This window comes from Dendropsophus ebraccatus, chromosome 1 (genome assembly GCF_027789765.1).
Source record: "Dendropsophus ebraccatus isolate aDenEbr1 chromosome 1, aDenEbr1.pat, whole genome shotgun sequence".
Classification (NCBI taxonomy): domain Eukaryota; kingdom Metazoa; phylum Chordata; class Amphibia; order Anura; family Hylidae; genus Dendropsophus; species Dendropsophus ebraccatus.
In genome coordinates this window covers 80,805,722-80,820,133 of record NC_091454.1, presented here as the reverse complement: position 1 = coordinate 80,820,133, position 14,412 = coordinate 80,805,722, and the positions used below count along the sequence as shown (strand labels likewise).

Sequence of the window (14,412 nt, the reverse complement as noted above, 5' to 3'; positions counted from 1 at the left end):
GTAAAAACTTTTTACATGTCACAAAAACATGTCAAAAGTTTTGATTGGTCCGGGTCTAGGTGTTCAGACCTGTACAGATTGCGATAGTGAGTCAGGAGAAGACTGTGCTAAGGTCAGTCCTCTCCTAACTGCCATAGAGGTCAGTCCTCTATGTCACTTGAAAATTTGAGGACCACAATACTGACTGAAATATACGTAGTGTGAACCCAGCCTGAAACAGAAAACCGCTCCTGCTCTGGAAAGTTCCTGACATGAACAGAGGTGGCAGCAGAGAGCAGTGAGTCAGACTGGAAAAAATACTTCACTTCTTGCAGGGCATACATCAGCTCATAAGTACTGGGATATTTGAGATTTTTTTTAAATAGAAGTTAATGACAATTCTGTATAACTTTCTGAATCCAGTAATATTTTTTTCTCTGGAGTACCCCCTTTAAGAAAGGAGAATACTTTATAATAGTCTGCCAGAAAGGGATGCTGGGTACATACTTATAACAGTCTGTAATTTGCACAAGGAAAATGAGAATATTCAAAAAAAAACACCTGTATGGAATTCTGTATGAGCAAACATCCCAATAATAGCCTGTGGTTTGCATGAGAAAGATGAGAACATTCCAATAATGGACTGCATAGTCTACTGTCAGAGGTGGGAACAGCCTATAGGAGGATAGTCAGAATATCTAAATAGTAGTGTGTAATCTATAAAAACATCACAACCAGTAATGGAGTTTAGTGTAAAGGGGGTTAGGTAAGAACATTCTAAGAATAGTCTGTAGGAGAAAAATAGCCTGTTGGATGCAAAAGGAAGGTGAGAATATACTAAAATACTGCACATTGTGGAGGAAAGTAACAGCTGGGTAAGAATATCCCAATAATAACCCACAGTCGAGCAAGGAAGTGAGAAAACCCTAATAATAGTCTGCAAAATGATGCTCAAAATATCCTTATAATCCTATTAAATTTGCCACATACTGGGACAAATTCTAACTTTAAAGAAATGCTATACGTCATATGCATAGTGTTAGACAAAAAAGTTCCTTATTAAGCTTTTTATTGCTGTAGTAACTTTATGTTTCTGTAACAAATCTGTTTAGAGAAATTCTATAGGGCTACAAAAAAATAAATAAATAAATAAATAAAAGCTTTACAATTCATAGCTGCACCATGTTTGTATACAGAACAATGCTCAACTACAAATCTAAGCCTAGTCAGTCAAATCTAGTATTAAAAGAGCCTGGGGAAACCATGGGTTTTGAATGATGGATTCAAGAAAAAACCTTAGGAAGAAATGGCAGATCTCTCTGAACTCTGATTCTTATTTTAAAGGCTATAACATTGTTGTTACTTGAGAATGGAGCATGTGTCAATACAAGAGATGGGCAGAATCACAAACCATTACACTATGCCTTGGGAGGACAACACAGAAATATTTGTCAGGTCTGATGAATTTCCTTAATTTAAATTTAAGTATATGCATGGCTATGTTCACACAACGTCTGTAATTTTAAGTCTAAAATAACGGACCTTATTTAGCAGCCTGGCCACCCCTTAGTGCAATGACGGCTAGTGCAATGATTCTAGTTTGGGATTACTAATTGGACTTTGGGTGTGGCTTAATTGAAAAGTCCATTGAATTTAATAGTAAAAACAGAGAAAGAACAGTGGAAAAAGAAAAACTGTGTGTGAACAAGTAAAAAAAATGTCCGCTGTTTGCAAAAGACGTCCGAAAATAATGATTATGTTTGTTATTTTGACGTTTATGGCAAAAACAGACGTTATTCAATATATTGTGTGCATTGGACGTCCGTCTTTTCATAGACTTCAATGCATTGCCATTGGTGTCAGTTAAATCGCGGAAAAAACGGACAATATTTTAAATATCAAAATCGGCCGCCTTTTCTCTATTTTTGACGTTGTGTGAATATAGCCTATATTTTAAAATATATTATATTATAATATATTTTTAATATTGCTTACATTTTGATGGTGATAAACAAGACTGTTGGTATTCATAATATGACTCTTCTTATGTCGTTTTTTTTTTTTTTTGTTTATTAATACCCTTGATATTCATGATATGATGTTCCTTATGCCCTTCCCTATTTTCTCCCATTCACCAATGGTTAAAGGTCAATTAAATCTCCATACATAGTAGTAAAAATTCAGTCCTTTTCCTGTCACTGACAACCTAAACTCTTATTGCTGTGTGACCGTGGCTGCCTGTCATGCCCGGGTCTGGGGACAGTAATGTTTTCAGGGCTGATCACATTAAAACGACCCTGCACAAATTAAAACAGGGTCTGCCGCCAGTAGTAGATGGCCCTCTGTGCTGCTGCCCCTTATAGTAGATGGCCCTCTGTGCTGCTGCCCTCATAGTAGACGGCCCCCTGTGCTGCCCCCCATAGTAGGGAGCACTGCTGTTTTTTTGTGTGGTTTTGTGGCATTTTAATGACATTTTAACAGTTTTTTGGTAACTTTTTTGTGGTCCATAGTTAAATATAAAAAACTACCAAAAAAGGTTATGTTTTAAAAATTCTGGTGTTTATACATGCATTTTTATGTAATCTAATTTACAAAATAAAACTGTGACGAAAGCCTTATACTATTGTTAAGAGTAATGAAAGATATAGTGAATTGCACATTTTAATACAAGTGGATCCCACATTAACATAACAAACATATAGCATACACTGCAGTTCAATGTGTTTTCGTAAAGGCAAAGGCAGATAAACAGGATTCAGCTTTATAGAGATAGTGTTACATGTTACAGTTGGACATACTTTTAACAGTACTGATATTTTATCATTATTAAAATGTACTTTCCTGTTTAGCTTTTGATTGAATGGGGAGGCCGTGTGTATGAAGGCATCAATGGACAGCTTTCTCCTTCTACTTCAAAGTACAATCTTAAAGAGTTCTGTAAAGGTACAGTATAGTAGACAAAACTACCAGATGTTCTTCAATATATAAGAGAATACCACAAAATTTAATTAGTGGGGGTTCAACCTTTATTCAAATGTGATTTTCTGCTTGAAACACTGCTGTGCTGGGAATTTTTAAAGGGGCTGGCCACTTTATAATAAAATTGTTTTAGTAAGTGTACTCACTGTATGTACAGACAGCAGCTTCCTGTGTACCTCATAGAGCCAAAATCAGACTCCCCTCTTCCAGGCTGTGCTTCCCTGCTCTGTGGTCATTCTGTCCATAAGATGGCTGACATGGAGGAGCATGTGACCATCCCCGCCCTCAAGTGTCCAGCACAGAGCCTGTATATGCCTATGGTTGACACTGGGGGCAGGGCATGGTCTCATGCTCCTACATGTCAGCCATTTCATGAACAGAATCACCACAGAGCAAGGCAGCACAGCCTGGAGGAGGGGTGCCTGATATTAGCTGTATGAGGAATACAGGGGGCAGCTGTCAGTAAGGGCTATGAGTGCACTTAATAATACTGTACACTGAACTATTTTACTATAAAGTGGCCAATCCCTTTAAAGCGACTCTGTACCCACAATCTGACCCCCCAAACCACTTGTACCTTCAGATAGCTGCTTTTAATCCAAGATCTGTCCTGGGGTCCGTTCGGCAGGGGATGCAGTTATTGTCATAAAAACAACTTTTAATCTGGCAGTGCTTTGTCTAACGGCCGGGGCTTACATTTGTATATGTATTAGGCTGGCACCACCTCTCCGTCCTTCCTCCCCACCCTCCTCATTATTAGGAATGATCCAGGAACATTTACTGCTGTTTCAGCTTTGCCAGGTGTATTAACAATCCAGCCCATGTGCCGGGCTGCCACAGGTGGGGAATAGGAGGCAATCTGCCTGCAGCATTCCTAATGATGAGGAGGGTGGCGAGGAAGGACAGAGAGGGTGTGCCAGCCTAATGCATATACAAATATAAGCCCTGGCTGTTAGACACAGCGCTGAAGGATTAAAAATTGTTTTTATCACTATAACTGCATACCCTGCCAAACAGACCCCAGGACAGGTCTTGGATTAAAAGCAGCTATCTAAGGGTACAAGTGGTTTCGGGGGGGGGGGGGTCAGATTGTGGGTACAGAGTCGCTTTAATGAAGGTGATGCAATGCCAACCGGCAGTACACACCCTTCACTTCATGAATTTGAAGGCGTCTCCCATAAACATATTGAAAGTGTGGTTGGGATAGATTTACAATATAATTTACGCCAATATCTGGCATAAGTGAAAGTAAATTTATCTGGTTATGGGAGACCACAACCACTCTCTTCTAGGCCCCACTCTGTAAAAAAAAAAGATGAGCTCAAAATAACTTTCATAAAGAGTTTTTTGCAAAAATAGCTTAAAACTTTTCTCCTCTGAAAAAAATGGTGTACATGTCAATGAATACCCTCATGTTTTTTCTGTGCAACATTTCAGTCTAGATTAGAAGAGGATATGTGACAATACTGGACCATCATGCAGTTATGTCCATTAGATATTAGAGCGCTTTATGTGAATAGTGATGGTGGATATTATGGCTTCAGAATTAATTATAAAAGTTTGGTTGCGGGGAGTCAGATTCCAAGCACAACTCAACTTTTTTTTGAGTTTTGTGGGAAAATAATCTTGTCTGAGGGCACCACATGGTAAAACAGACATGTTACCTTTATCCTATGGGTCATTACAATTACAAGAATACTAAATTTGTATACTTTTTTGTTTTCATTTTTTGCACCAAATGTCCACACATCTCCTTTTCTCTCCGCTCTCGCCCTGGTGCTCCGGTGCTTGGGTGACGTCACTTGAGTGCCAAAACATCAGGGAGAGAGCAGCTTCTTTTGACTGCAGGTAAAACACTGCTGGCAGCCACAAGAGTGACTGACAGGACGCCAATGGCTCCTGCTCTTTCAGTGTTGCTGCATTAACTGTGAGCGCTCATTAAGAGCCCTCATTGTTATAATGCCAGGTGCAGCAGTGGGGGCGCTGATATCAGCCCTGCAGGAGGAAGCATGGATAGGTGGGTAGATTTGTCTAGCCTGCTGATAGTTCCCCTTTAAAATATGATTGACACCTAACAAATATATACATTTTGGCATATGTCTAGAAAATAGAAGTCTATAAATCTGATCTGGGCATATGCTGCTAGAGTATCTTCTCTTACAATGTACAGTATACATATACAGTAAAAATAACAGTCACTTATTAGTAAATATGTAATACCTATCTAATTTTTCTTCAGTGACCACAGGCTCTAAAATTAAATGAAAGAGAAAAAAAAACTCTCCTGTGATTTAACATGCAAGTTAAAATATGCATTTAACATTTCAAAATAGCTTCCAGGGACACACAGCTGCTGAGCTAGTGCATCCAACCATGTTACGCACAAAACTGTCTCCACGGACTGTAACAATTCCCATCATGTCATGTTCACCAAATTTGATTAAAACATACACTTTGAATTTTAAGTATTTCTAATCAATGTTTATTAAATCTTGCCCCTCCCCCTCCCCCAGCTTGAGGAGCTTTTTACAGAACACATTTGAAATCTGCTGAAATAAAAGTGTCCTGATATAATGTTATTAATGAAATTTATATTTTAATGGCTTCGGTATTCAGCAATTCATAGACTGTGGTTTAGAGTCTATGAATGGGATCCACACCATAGACTGCTATGACCTGCTAGTTGATGGATGGTAGAAACTCACTGTTAGATGAAAACTCTTTATTTTGACATTTTTATTATGAATTTAAAAAGTATAAAGCAGTTTGGGCAGTTTGATGCAGCTGTCTTGGGTAAAAGCCAGTTTCTCAAAGCAACTTGAGTGCCACAATTTTTTTTTTACTTTTTATACAAATTTGGTCAACTATTTGTAAAGCACTATGAAATATCTGTATATACGATTTTCTGCTCTCTGCGTCAACAACTTACAGTTGTTATCGATTGTACTAGAGATTTGTAGTGCCTACTTTTTTATTTGCTATATTAACTGCATAATGCCTCATGCACTTGGGCATGTTATATTATCTTTTTTATTCATTTATATAGTGCTAACTGGAGTTGGGTGACACTATACCAGACTTTTCAAGGGAATTGGAGCACTTTGAAAAGCACTTAAAAGTGGAGCGTCTTTACAGAACAAATCCATTACTGATGCTTTAGTCTTGGTTTTGATGATTTGTACTGTACTTGCACAGTACAGAAATTATTAGATAAATCCATGTCCTTTCAGACTTCATGCAGATGTTACCCTGCATGGATTTGAACCCAGAGTCTGATTTCTGAAAGGCAACAGTGCTAACTATAGAGCCATTCTACTGGAGGAATGTGTGAGACTGAAACCACACCCCATGCATTTACCAATTGTTGTGCAATGTTGGCTGGAATTATATGGGCATTCTTTCACAGCCATTGGTGATTGGGGTGTGGCTTTGGACACATGTATTCACCAGCGTGTGAGATTGCAGCACAAAGCGGCGTAATAACAACACGTTCAGGCAGAGAATTGTACATACATTTGTGACCATGTCGGATATTGCAGCTCAGGCCCATTCACTTGAAATTTGGCTACTACAATTTTAAGAGGTCACATTACTAATGGTCTATGGCAGATAAGTGTGCCAATGTAGTCCTTGATACACTTAAAGCAGGCAGCATTCAGTTTAATGGACGGAACATACTCTACTAATTGGTACGTTCTGTTTTTGATCATATAATTTTATTTTGCAGGGCTCCAAAACACAGGAGACCAGGCTTTTGAGTTCCTACACAATAAAAATATACATTTGCTAAAAGACTGAATATAGTCATTAGAAAAGCTGTAATACTCAGCAGCTTATGTGCTCCATTTCCTAATTCACATCTGAAATCTCTGTAAGAGATCTATCTTACGAAACAACTTCCAAAAATTATATTTAAAGTGGCCCCATGTTGAACGTTTACTATTTACATCAGCAATAATGATACAATAACCTTAATTATTTATTTTAGTATACAGTGAACGGTGGCAAACTGCAGTGTCTGGGATTCTTAAAGGAGATACCAAACTGCTAAAAAAGATTGTAAAAGAACATGAAAGTGGGAAAAATGCCATGGCCAGCTTGACCAGCAGGTACAGTATGCTAAATTTTGGTAAGGGGCTACTAAAGAGGTTGTCCAGGAAGCAGAAAGGGTACTATACTTTTATGGGTACTGTACTTTTGCCCTGTGCTCATCTCGGAAGTATAGCTTCTGAGACAAGAGAGAACAGATATCATAATGTGATCAGCACATATATGGGAGAAACTATGCCTGAATGTGATGTCTATTGGCAGTGGGATGCCTTGTGCGCCTCCAATCTGCTCAAAGAATTGACATGTCAATTCTTTGAGAGGAGAGCGTAGAAAAGCAGATGCATGTATTATTAGGTACGTATTATTAGGTGCACAGGCCTTGATGAATCTTGTGCATTTTTTGTGTGCTTGCACAATTTTTTGTGCTTTTTTTTGTCTAGCAAAACTAAATCAGGGTAAGAGTGGACTACTGATGTGCAATTTTTTGCACAAAAACAAAAAAATCGGACATAATAAATATGGCTTATAAAGTAGTTAATATGAAACCGCACCCCTTCTGAGCGAAGACAAAAAATGAATAAGAGAGCAGCTGGCTTTAAGTGCTTAAAATATCGCAAATAACTTGACTAAAATTAGCAAAAACACCAAATTAGCCAAAAAAGTACGGCACAGAGAATTATAAATGTGCCGCTATGTCTGCAGTGCATATATCAGCAACCTTCAATAGGGTTGCATCAATAAACCTATATACCTGTCTTATGCCCTATAGTTGTGATGTTGAGGGGCAGTCAGAGCCCTCTCTGTGGGCATGTGTGTCATGTATACAACTTGCTGCCTAAAGTTGAAAGTAAGCTGAGTCCTGATCTCTGGCACAGGGAACATGCAACTGGCTGACAAACTCAGCAGTTGGGATTAGGACGGCTGCTGGAGCACTCCTGCTCAGCACAAAAGCAGAGACTTGCAAGTAGAGATGAGCGAACCGGCTCGGCCGGTATGAGATCCGGATCGGATTTTCCAAAAAGTCCAAGTGCAATCGGATTCGGATTTATAGAAGTCCGCTCCGAATTTTTTTTTCTTGCTTTCTAAAATGGCAGCCACCATTTTAGAAACCAGGAAGTGTTCCGGGCGGGAAAAGCGTTTTCCCATGATGCCCGGAACACATCCAATCAGCAGGGATGTTGCACTAGCCCACCCCCTGTGACGTCGGTATAGCTGCGCTCACATGACCGCAGGATGCAGTCTGCTGAGAGAGAGGAGGGAGAGTGTTACTACTGCTAACAGCTCGTCAGTGACAAAACGCTGGCAATTGCTCGTGCTGCTGTTCTAAGAAGATATTCAACAAACGCAAAGACAAAAAGAATATTAGGAAAGTGGAGAGGAGAAACATATAGAGTTTGAGAGAGAAAAATAGAGAGGGCGAAAGATAGGTAGATAGATAGATAGACTAGGCATAGGAGAGCAAAGGGCCAGAAAGCAAATAGAAACCAGAAAAGAGTTTTCTCAACCTTAGTGTCAAATATACCTCTAGTGCATGTCTGTATAATAGTATAAAAAAAGTGCTATACAGATATCCAAGTACTATAGTGGCACCCTTGCGAGAGTGTATATGACATACGTGGTTTCCTGAGACACAAATATATATCTCTTGTGCATGTCTGTAGAATAAAACTACCAAAAAAGTGCTATACAGATATCCAAGTACTATAGTGGCACCCTTGCGAGAGTGTTTATGACATATGTTGTTTCCTGAGACACAAATATATATCTCTTGTGCATGTCTGTAGAATAAAACTACCAAAAAAGTGCTATACATATATCCAAGTACTATAGTGGCACCCTTGCAGGAGTGTATATGACATACGTGGTTTCCTGGGACACAAATATAAATCTCTTGTGCATGTCTGGAGAATAAAACTACAAAAAAGTGCTATACAGATATCCAAGTACTATAGTGGCACCCTTGCGAGAGTGTATATGACATACGTGGTTTCCTGGGACACAAATATAAATCTCTTGTGCATGTCTGGAGAATAAAACTACAAAAAAGTGCTATACAGATATCCAAGTACTATAGTGGCACCCTTGCGAGAGTGTATATGACATACGTTGTTTCCTGAGACACAAATATATATCTCTTGTGCATGTTTGTAGAATAATACAATATACAAGTACTAAAGGGGCACGCCTGCTAGACTGTATTACAAAAAATACTGTTCTCATCTACCAAGTGTAGAAATCATAATTTGAATATAAAGTCATGGCACAGCGGCAGCAGGAAACCTCACAAAGCGTTTCAGGCAGAGGGCAGGGCAGAGAGTCTGGCTCAAGGGGTAGAAGAGGAAATAGCGCAGGAAGAGGGTCCAGTGGCAGGCCTTAGCTTCCTTTGTCACACCAGGGTCGTGTCCACACGTCTAATTCCATAGTCCTGGAGTGGCTAGCTCACACTTCGACGTCCACAAGGATGAGTAGTGAGACAGCCAGCCAGGTATCTGTGGGTACCTCGGACACGACCCTGACTTGGCACAGGCATGCAGCAATTCCCCCACGTCGTCCATCTGTCATGATCAGCAACATCCCGCCGCCTGCAAGGGAACTGTTGGCATCTATGAGCTCTTTGATGATGATGAGCACGTGGGGGAAGAGACAGAGGACAATCAACTGGAGGGCATAACTGTGTCGGAGGCGATATCAGAGCAGGCCCATGATAGGCCTGGCAGGAAAGCAGTAGGCAGTAGACGAGAGAGGGCTGGGCAGGAGCCTGATGAGGATGATAGCATCATTCTGGAACTGGATGATGCTACATCAGATGTTACATGGGATCCAGGGCAGGAGTTAGCTTATTCGACAGATTCGTCAACCGGGAATCCGTCCGCCAGCAGACCCGCCACAACTAAGAAGCAGACAGGCAGCAGTAGTCAAATAACAAGTCGGAAGCATAGCCGGGACAAGGAGATGACCACTGGGGAACCCTCCTCCACTGCAGGTCCTGGTATCGGCAGCGCCCGCCCATCCTCACAGCCTGTTGGTACTAGACTCTACACCTCGCCTGTATGGCAGTTTTTTAAAAAGTGCCAGGAGGATACCTATGTGGTCATCTGTCACCTGTGCAACAGGCGCATTAAAAGAGGCAAGGATTGCCATCCTGGCACCAGTGCCATAGCTGCCCATATGAAGCGCGACCACCTTTCCACCTGGGAGAAATGGGGTGATAGTGGGTCACAGCAGGCCCAGGCAGACCCACGGTCAACAGCAGCAGGAAGCAGCAGTAGTCAGGGGGGCCTTTCACACAGTCAGACCTCCTCTGTGGAAGGGAGTGTGGCTTCACTCCCTTCTTCAGCTGGTGGCCCTTGTGTTGCTAGCAGTAGGCAGCCTGTCATCATGGAGTCCCTATACCGGAGGCAGACATATGCACCCAGCAATCCCGCATCAGTCAAACTGAACGCCCACCTGGCCAAGTTGCTGGTGCTCTAAGCTCTGCCATTTAAAGTGGTCAACTCGGTCGACACTACTTTTCCAACACAGCTATGCTGGCCAGGTATAGGTATGTTCGTGAAAAGGTTGCTCACTTGCTGAGCCATTCAGTGAGCAGACATGTACATGTAACCAAAGACATCTGGAGCTGTAATTACGGGCAAGGGCAGTATATGTCCATTACTGCTCAGCAGATAAATGTAATATGGCCGTTGGAACCCCAGCAACTTGGCCTTTGTCACAGCAGGGTTCCTGTGTCACGGTCCTCCTCCACCTCCTCCAGTAGGTCCAAAGCCTCCTCAACCGCCAGTGATCCTCCCTTGTATCACTTGGGTGTAGCACGGAGGTGTCACGCTGTGCTGCACCTAGCCTGCCTGGGGGAAAGGACACACAGGGGAAGAGCTGCACCACCTGCTCGAGATGGAAATCCCCTTGTGGCTGACTCCATGCCATTTAAAAGTTGGGACGGTGGTGAGTGACAATGGGAGCAACATTCTCTCCGCACTGCGTCGAGGAGGTATGAGCACACCCCGTATATGGCACATTTTAAACCTAATAGTTACACACTTTCTAAAGTCTACATCCCAGTTACAGACTGTGCTGTCAATGGCTTGAAAGTCACTCTCACAGCATCCTCCTCGACCTGCATCGGAGGAATGGTCTTCCCAACCATCGACTCATCTGCAATGTAGCCATGCGGTGGAACTCCACCCTCCACATGCTGGACCGGCTCTAAGAGCAGAGGAAGGCCTTGACAGATTTCCTCTTGATGCAGGCGGATATGGCGACTCCCCTGTGTAACCTGGAGCTCGGGCAGTGGCAGCTTATGCGTGACACCTGCCGCTTGCTAAGACCCTTTGAGGAGACCTTGCTGGTCAGTGGGCAAGACACAGGACTGAGCGCCATCATAACCATGCTTCATGTACTGGAGCTAATGCTCATGCAACTTAGTGGCAAGGGGGAACAGGTCTTGCCACTGTTGCAGCCTGGGTCGCTGGAGGAAGGCTTGGCGGAGGAGGAGAGCGAGGAAGTTGAGGAGAAGGGACCTGAACACACAGGAACTCTTAGGGGAGATGGGTGGAGGAGAAGGAGATGAGCCTTCCTGCCAGACCAGAGGGGGGCCAGAGAAGGATATGCACGACTATGAGGAGGATGGAGGCAGTAACCATTGGCAGTATGCTGTGGAGACGGAGGCGGGGACTCCTTCCCTCTCCCTGATGGAAATGGCTAAGTGCATGTTGATATGCTTTCGGGCTGACCCACGCTTGCAAAGGATTCATCAACTGGACGACTTCTGGCTGGCCACACTACTGGACCCACGGTATCGCAACAAGCTGTGTGAATTCATTCACCCTTCCCAACAGGAGGAAAAAATGAATTATTATAGAGAGAAGCTGGGTGCACAGTTAGTGGCAGCCTTTAGAACACGGCGCTCTCATTCACGCCATTCCCACCAGGGCCTCACCAGCAGCGCTGCCTCCTCCACATCCTCCTCTAGTACCTTGGGTGGCATGAGCAGCGGCACCAGTCTGAGCCTGATGTCCATGATGCACGCTTTCATGCAGCCATGGGCCGGGGTAACAGGAGCACCAGCACAGCAGACATGGCGGCACACCTCAAACAGCAAGTCCAGGGGTTTTTGGACTCTACGTTGCCACCTAACGTGTCGGAACCCCTGGGCTACTGGGTGGGAAAATTAGATGTCTGGCCACAACTCGCTGAATTTGCTTTGGACATACTCTCCTGTCCGGCCAGCAGTGTGTCATCCGAGCGAGTTTTCAGCGCAGCAGGTCATATTGTCAGTCCCAGGAGAACCAGATTGTCCTGTGATAGTGTGGAACGTCTTACTTTCATCAAAATGATAAGGACTTTGTGACACCTGTTCCTGATACTACAGAGTAGGATTTGGTCCTGTTGTCACCAAGATGTAGGACCTTTTCTGCTTCTATTATGACCTATATGTGAACTATACCTTACCCTTACTGGTCATTCCACCATTCCTGCTGCTGCAGCTGCTGCCCTGCTACCTCTCGTCTGTCCATTGACCTCATTATTCTGCTTCCGCTTCACTAGTGCTTCATTACTTTTGCTCCTGCCCTGGCCTCCATGTTAACTACTGCCGCTCCTGCCCTGGCCTCCATGTTGGCTACTGCTGGGCCTTCACTGGTCTCCATGTTGACTACTGTTGCTTCTGTGCTGGCCTCCATGTTGGCTACTGCTGGGTCTTTACTGGCCTCCATGTTGACTACTGTTGCTCCTGTCCTGGCCTCCATGTTGACTAATGTTGCTCCTATATTGGCCTCCATGTTGACTACTGTTGCTATTCTACTGGCCTCCATGTTGACTACTGTTGCTCCTGTACTGGCCTCCTTGTTGACTACTGTTGCTCCTTTACTGGCCTCCATGTTGACTACTGTTGCTCTTGCCCTGGCCTCCATGTTGACTACTGCCGCTCCTGCCCTGGCCTCCATGTTGGCTACTGCTGGGCCTTAACTTGCCTCCATGTTGACTACTGTTGCTCCTGTACTGGCCTCCATGTTGACTACTTTTGCTCCTGTACTGGCCTTTATGTTGACTACTGTTGCTCCTGTACTGGCCTCCATGTTGACTACTGTTGCTCCTGTACTGGCCTCCTTGTTGACTACTGTTGCTCCTTTACTCTCCTCCATGTTGACTACTGTTGCTCCTGCCCTAGCCTCCATGTTGACTACTGCCGCTCCTGCCCTGGCCTCCATGTTGGCTACTGCTAGGCCTTAACTTGCCTCCATGTTGACTACTGTTGCTCCTGTACTGGCCTCCATGTTGACTACTTTTGCTCCTGTACTGGCCTTTATGTTGACTACTGTTGCTCCTGTACTGGCCTCCATGTTGACTACTGTTGCTCCTATGCTGGCCTCCATGTTGACTACAGTTGCTCCTGTACTGGCCTCCATGTTGACTACTGTTGCTCCTGCCCTGGCCTCCATGTTGACTGCTGTTGCTCCTGCCCTGGCCTCCATGTTGGCTACTGCTGGGCCTTCACTGGCCTCCATGTTGACTGCTGTTGCTCCTGTACTGGCCTCCATGTTGACTACTTTTGCTCCTGTACTGGCCTCCATGTTGACTACTGCCGCTCCTGCCCTGGCCTACATGTTGGCTACTGCTGGGCCTTCACTGGCCTCCATGTTTACTACTGTTGCTCCAGTACTGGCCTTTATTTGACTACTGTTGCTCCTGTACTTGCCTCCATGTTAACTACTGTTGCTCCTATACTGGCCTCCATGTTGACTACTGTTGCTATTCTACTGGCCTCCATGTTGACTACTGTTGCTCCTGTACTGGCCTCCATGTTGACTACTTTTGCTCCTGTACTGGCCTCCATGTTAACTTCTGGTGCTCCTGTACTGGCCTCCATGTTGACTACTGTTGCTCCTGTACTGGCCTTCATGTTGACTACTGCCGCTCCTGCCCTGGCCTACATGTTGGCTACTGCTGGGCCTTCACTGGCCTCCATGTTTACTACTGTTGCTCCAGTACTGGCCTCCATGTTGACTACTGTTGCTCCTGTACTGGCCTTTATTTTGACTACTGTTGCTCCTGTACTGGCCTCCATGTTAACTACTGTTGCTCCTGTACTGGCCTCCATGTTGACTACAGTTGCTCCTATACTGGCCTCCATATTGACTACTGTTGCTCCTGCCCTGGCCTCCCTGTTGACTACTGCCGCTCCTGCCCTGGCCTCCATGTTGGCTACTGCTAGGCCTTCACTGGCCTCCATGTTGACTACTGCCGCTCCTGCCCTTGCCTCCATGTTGGCTACTGCTGGGCCTTCACTGGCCTACATGTTGGCTACTGTTGCTCCTGCCCTGGCCTGTAATGGTGAATATTGAAGTAAAAAAATTGACTTTGAGATATTGAAAAGATAATGATGTCACTGACATGTAGAGCCCTAAA

The 14,412-nt window shown here is 43.9% G+C and overlaps 1 protein-coding gene across 5 annotated transcripts in view; it reads left to right on the top strand.

Annotated features, from left to right (window-relative positions):
* LOC138774771 (uncharacterized) overlaps nucleotides 1-14,412 on the top strand; it is a 90,434-nt gene that overhangs the window by 67,538 nt on the left and 8,484 nt on the right. For all 5 annotated transcript variants that reach the window (XM_069955695.1, XM_069955711.1, XM_069955701.1 and 2 more), the window contains 3 exons: nucleotides 1,324-1,434; nucleotides 2,829-2,922; nucleotides 6,947-7,067. In XM_069955695.1, the coding sequence (XP_069811796.1) occupies nucleotides 1,324-1,434; nucleotides 2,829-2,922; nucleotides 6,947-7,067 (326 nt within the window). The remainder of the gene's footprint in view (nucleotides 1-1,323; nucleotides 1,435-2,828; nucleotides 2,923-6,946; nucleotides 7,068-14,412) is intronic.